Source organism: Epinephelus lanceolatus, chromosome 17 (genome assembly GCF_041903045.1).
Source record: "Epinephelus lanceolatus isolate andai-2023 chromosome 17, ASM4190304v1, whole genome shotgun sequence".
Taxonomy (NCBI): Eukaryota; Metazoa; Chordata; class Actinopteri; order Perciformes; family Serranidae; genus Epinephelus; species Epinephelus lanceolatus.
In genome coordinates this window covers 31770036-31776217 of record NC_135750.1, presented here as the reverse complement: position 1 = coordinate 31776217, position 6182 = coordinate 31770036, and the positions used below count along the sequence as shown (strand labels likewise).

The 6182-nt window shown below is 42.1% G+C and overlaps 1 protein-coding gene across 1 annotated transcript; it reads left to right on the top strand.

Moving 5' to 3' along the window:
- The first annotated feature begins 4657 nt into the window (after nucleotides 1–4657).
- On the top strand, nucleotides 4658–5278 carry vox (ventral homeobox). The gene is made up of 2 exons (XM_033612382.2): nucleotides 4658–4884; nucleotides 4992–5278. Exons 1-2 carry the CDS (start codon nucleotides 4735–4737, stop codon nucleotides 5235–5237), a joined length of 396 nt encoding a protein of 131 aa, XP_033468273.2. The 5' UTR covers nucleotides 4658–4734; the 3' UTR covers nucleotides 5238–5278.
- The last annotated feature ends 904 nt before the right edge of the window (nucleotides 5279–6182 follow it).

The following is a 6182-nucleotide window of genomic DNA, read 5'->3' as shown; positions in this document are numbered from 1 at the left end:
TGAAGCTCATGGAGAGAATGCCAAGAGTGTGCAAAGCAGTAATCAGAGCAAAGGGTGGCTATTTTGAAGAAACTAGAATATAAAACATGTTTTCAGTTATTTCACCTTTTTTTGTTAAGTACATAACTCCACATGTGTTCATTCATAGTTTTGATGCCTTCAGTGAGAATCTACAATGTAAATAGTCATGAAAATAAAGAAAATGCATTGAATGAGAAGGTGTGTCCAAACTTTTGGCCTGTACTGTATATTAGCAGCCCAATAATAGTGCATATAATTTGGTAAAGCCAGGCCTCCCTCTTCTCTCTGTCTCTCAAGGAACTCTCTGAAGAAGAGGAGGAAGACAAATAACTAATACAGGAGGATCAGCTTTCTGAGCCAAAACATTATTAATCCTTGAAATAGCTTTGAAATCATGTGTTTCTAACCGACACAGCAAACTGGAAGAACAATGTATCATCTGCATCAGAGACTTGATCTCACAGCTTTTAGGAACCAACAGCAAAGTGTTACCAAGTTATCGAGTTACCTTACCAGTGTAGAGTTTAGTGGTGACTTTTCAGAATAACCACCAGGGGGCAGCATAACAGCTCTGCATGTATTTACAGGCAGATTTTAAACTAGTGTCAAAAATACAGTTATCAAGACAAAATTCTGAGAGTTTGCATACTTTATCTAGACAACATAAACATCTGAAATGTATTTTTACAAAAAGTCAGTGATCCATAAGTTAAGAAATGATACTTAGAAATGCTCTTTTCCCATTGGCTGATAAAGGCTACATGATACCAGAATTCAAAATAATGTCAAAAATTCAGTTTGTGACGTACAATTCTGAAATAAAACACTTCTAATCTCCCCTGAGAGCAAAATATTGTCTTTTTTTCATGACCACTGGAGGTTTATTTAGTGAGAAATTGCATTAGCTGTTTACAGTACAGTCCATGGTGACACATTTTGATTCAATGGACTCAATTTTTGATCAGTCGAAATCTATGTAATGTGTTTGTGTAGAACAGTCTGAAGATGCTGTGTAGCAAGTGTGGGAGCAGATAGGTTTCATTCGTTTTAGTAAAAACAGAGTGATGGACTTAATAATTTGCACTAAGTTGGAATTTACAAAAGAGTATCTACTCCAATCCTGTGAAATAATAACACTATTAATACAGTAAACAGTTGGTTTAGGACATTTATTAGGAACTGTAAGAGACCATGACCAAAATTTGGTGAGTTGCAGTTACCTTTAGATCAAGGAGGGATGGCAGTCCCCAGCATTTAACTATAACAGCTTCTCATTTTCAGTATCTGTTGGATTGGGTATGAAATGATCCAGATTCTTAGTCTGGTTAGATATTAAAGTATTCAGTCTGAGTAAACCATTAACACTGGCTGGTCTCATATTTATTTTGAACTGGAAAGAATTAGAGATTACAGATGGTAATTTAATTGTTAAATTTAAACTAAAGCATCGGGATATGATTAGGAAATGGGAATAAATGGGAATATATCCTCCAGGGATGACAGATAATGGGTTTTCTATGTAGAACAATGCAGCTATTACAGTTTTGAAAAACTTATTTGAAAGAGACAGTATGATGTCATTTGACCAACTAACTGAAACATTTGGATTTCAAACAAGCCACCAACACTCCTACCCATGGCATATGTGACATACTGGTCTAGAGGTACAATTGGTGTATTTCATCGTGTAAGGACACCATTCCTTGATTATGCAGGACCTAGATTATCAAATTTTATCTGGAAGCCACTTCCTAGGTGTTTCTAGAATATACCTATAGGTGGGAGGTTGATAAATGCAAAATATTCCAATATGTGAAACTGATAAAGTGGATGCATAATTACTAATAAAAATATGTTCCCAAAAAGTGTCATCACAACTGGGCTTAGAGTTTAGTGAAAGTTGCAGGTGATCTGTTAGGAAGTTTTGAAAAACTTTTCTTTAAACAGTCGCTGTAGCGCCACCATCAGGACTATTGGCACCCAATTCCTGTTGAGGAATTTTAGCATGGGACTCGACCTACTGTATGTTACCTTATTGTCATGCATGGGAAGTTAGATTTCCTTGGAAGAAGAAGAAGAAGAAGAAGAAGAAAAAGAAGAAGAAGAATATTGACATATGCAAGAGCAGGCCCCTAATAAAAAATACCAGAAACAAACTCTGCAAACTCTGGCCCCTTTAACCTGTCTTGGGGGCGTTTTAGGAGGAATGTGGATCAGAGAAATGGTGGGATACACACACAAGCAAGGACAGTAAATATTTCTTTGAATAACCTGAAAAGGCTCCTTTACAAACACTAGAAATCCCCAGATGCCTTGATTTTATTTACTTTGTGAGTTATAAAAGATACAGGATTGCTATGCCACTTCCAAACAGCACCAATATTAGCCATCAGATGATTTGCTTTGGGCTCCAGTCTCCCAGTAGAAATTAGAATACAGTAACCTTTCCTCTGTGACAGACAGAGCCCATGCAGGCAGAGCTGAGGAAATAGGCGCAGTGTGAAGGCGACGTCCCAGGCGCTTTTTATTGTTATCTAACGGGATCAGGGCGCATCTTCAAAGCTTCACAGATAAAGAGCTCCAAAAGGCTGAGGGGACTCCTGCCTCCACAGCGACAGATCACCGATAACGGAGACAACCAGGCCCGGCCTCTTATCTGCTTTGTCATATAACTAAACGATCAGTTTAGTGGCATTGTCCCTGAGCTGCTGCATGTGGAGATCTCTGAAGGGGCGCTGCAGATCCCAAAGGTTAGGCGCTGTCTGCTGGACAGACGCGTCTCGGGTTATTTGGCAGCTAATGGACACGGTGTGATACTGTCAGTCACCATGTTAACAGAGAGCAGAGATGGCTGAACATTTAAAGCCAACCCGAATGAAAAGTGTAGTGTGATCCTACCTATACCTAACCGATTATTAATATGTGCAGCCTTTGGTGTGTGAAGGAGTCAATTGTCGGATTACCTCATCCCTCTGTGGGCTTGTTTGCGCTCACGGGCTTTCCCCAGCTTCCTCGCAGCTTGTTTTAGCATATTTACATATGAACGGGCCGACAATCAGCCGTAATTGTGTTGCTACTGTAATACTTTTGATCTGTAATGTTTGAAGCGCCTGTGCCAAATGCTGGCTCTCAGGGTAGCCGGCGCCAGCTCCTCACCAGGGTATCAAAGACATGTCAATACGATGGAGGATTGCTTGTCTTTCCCCCAATTTGACTGCAGAAGTACCAGCCAGACGTCTATCCACTTGTAATAGGCCTGCATTGTGGAGTAAGTACTCAAATTTGGAGCTGCTTCTTGAAAATACTTTATTATAGTGTCATATTATATAGTGGTGGAAGAAGTATTCACATCGTTTATTTATGTTAAAGTAATACCAGGTATTGGGGATCACACGTGGCCTTCTTTCACAATTTAAAGCTCTCAACATGCAGAATAGCCTGTCCCATTGGTATAATAATATATTGTTGCATTATTACTGATACATGAATGTGAAAGCAGTACTTCAGTTTTGTTATTGGTCAAGGAGGAGCATATTATAACTCATTTGCAAAGATTGGGGGTAGTTTAATCAGAAGCAAAGCGTCTCCTTCATTATTTAGAACATGCATCTGTCACCTTCAATAACAACATGAAAGTAGCAGAAAAATAAAGACATGTACACTATAAACTGATGTAGAAAACTCACAGTGTGTGCACAGAGAGTCATCAGAATACAGGGAATTAGGTGTTTAATCCTCAGTGCTTCTTTCCACCAGTCTTGATGCTTAAATTTCAACTATATTGGATAACTCATACAGAGATTAAATAATACATTAGATCAGTCATATAGTTCAAAATGAGAGCCCTGACTGAGCCCAGCCTTAGAAGTCTGGCCATTCTGACACCTTTCCTCCGGTGCTACTGTATGCAGCAGCAACATGAAAGCATGTCTCCACCTCTGCAGGACATGCAGCTGTTTCTGCAGAGCCCCTGGTTTCAGTCGGGGCGGACAAATGTATGAGCTCAGGAGGGTTCTCACAGACTCGGCGGCGCCAGGTCTTCACACACTCACAGGATATGTAAAGACTTCAATAACGAGCCATTAACCTCTAATCATCGGGATCGATCAGGCGTTAACAAGGGCCTCTACATATGCAAATTGTAAGCAAGCAAGGGGCCAGGGCCCCTATAAAAAGCTGACCCTGGACAGAGGCTACCACCACACACTCCCTCTGGCATTCAGTGGATTTACAGGTCACTGAGCAGCACTGCGAACATGGTGAAATACTTTTCTGTGGACTGGCTGGCCCAGAGCCATCACCACAACGCGCCGTCTGAAGACCACGGAGCTGGCACGGACACCTCGTCGACCTGCAGACCCCATATTCCCTGCATGGTGCAGCCGCGCCCGCCGACTTTTGGCAAGGGTTACCTGCAGCCAAAACCCAAAGCATTAAAGCCCGCTGAACACACGGAGCTAGTGGAGAGCAGCGGGCAGGACTCCAGCTTGTGCTCACTTTCTCACCCTACAAGCTGCGCCTCACCAAGTAAGTATTTAGTAGTATAGTAGCCTAAAACTCCTTAATTCAAACCAAATATTGTGCGTCTTTACGCATGAGCGGTGTTTGTAACCACATTTTCCTTTCTCAGTTTCAGAGATCAGTGGGTATTCATCCGGGTATGACAGCGAGGCGAATTCCTCTGAGTGTCTCTCGGTGGATGAGGGGAGCGACATGGAGAAGGACGGACCGCAGCGCCGCGTGCGCACTAAGTTCACCCCAGAGCAGATCAGCAAACTGGAAAAGATCTTCAACAAGCACAAATATCTGGATGCTGGAGAGAGAGTGAAGACAGCGCAGAAGCTCAACCTCACAGAAACTCAGGTAAGCCGAGACTATGCATCAGTGTATTTATATAAAGTTTTACTTTAGTGTAATAACGCTGAGTGTAGTATTGCTGTGGATGCTGACTGTATTTTGCTTCCTCTCAGGTAAGGACCTGGTTCCAGAACAGGAGGATGAAGCTGAAACGGGAGGTGCAGGACCACCTCGCCCCTCAAATGCCACCGCTGATGTTCCAGCCTCTGCCCCCGGTGCAGTACCACAGCGTGGCCGGACAGCGACCTCATTACCCTGCGACAGGTCCGGCCTTTTACCCGCTCCCAGTCCCGCAGCTGGTCCAGATGCCTCATCACCACCCTCCTCACCTCATGATCCACAACCCACGTTTCTACTGATGAGCTGCCAACTATAGACTTTTCCTACTGAAACACTTAAAATCCAAACAAGTGCAATCCAGAGTTGTTTTATCTGATGTGTGATTTTTATTATATGTGATAAAAAAGTTGTATATAATTTACATAAAGTCTATTTATTGTTGAATAAAGTCTATTCGCTTCGCTGCAGCAACAGACTGTTTTTTTGTGTTTTGCATACATAACATCTAAGCTATTGGATGAGACCTCAATACTGGATTCTTAAAGATAAAGGTGATGATGTTATCTTTATTGCAGGATTAGCTCAACATGAATAGATCATCCTCTCTTTCATCTTAAGGCGGGACGAGGTTAGAAGAAAGAGCTGATAAGATGGGAGTTGTCCATTAAAGTTGAGTCTTATCACATCTCATTGTATGGCTTCTGTTTATCTTATAATATCAGGTGATGAGAGGCCAAAGCACAGTCAGGCCAATCCATATAAACAAATCATAATAAATTAAATCACTCAGGACTGTGCATTGTGTAGGCTGATATACATGCCCCAGACCCCAAATTCTTAATGAGCGTCTAATACAGACATTGTGGCTTTTCCCCTCACCTGTCAACACAGACTGACCATATGCTCCGCTTTCATATGCGTTGTTTGCCCCCCCATCTCTGCACTTCAAAGGCCAGCTAACGGGGAGATCATGGTCAACAATTAGCCCTAATTAAGCCGCTCATTGATGAGTTTACACCGGGCCCTCCGGCCTGGCTCCAGAGAGTCTGGGCTTTTGTGTGGCTCACAAGTCTGAGCTCTGGTTTGAAGTCTGAGGCCTGCGGATAAAACCTGATTGTGTGATGAGATCTGGAGATAGACACACTTGATTCAGAGTTATTTTCAAATAATTAAAGGGTCACATGCGGCTGTATTTACACTTTACTTAACTCAGGGCCCTTATTCAATATTTCCACTCAAATATA

Bases quoted from the DNA above. Each gene is read 5' to 3' on its own strand.
- vox (XM_033612382.2), top strand. From the start codon at position 4,735: ATGGAGAAGGACGGACCGCAGCGCCGCGTGCGCACTAAGTTCACCCCA. The intron at 4,885-4,991 runs GTAAGCCGAGAC...GCTTCCTCTCAG, and splicing joins TCAACCTCACAGAAACTCAG to GTAAGGACCTGGTTCCAGAA.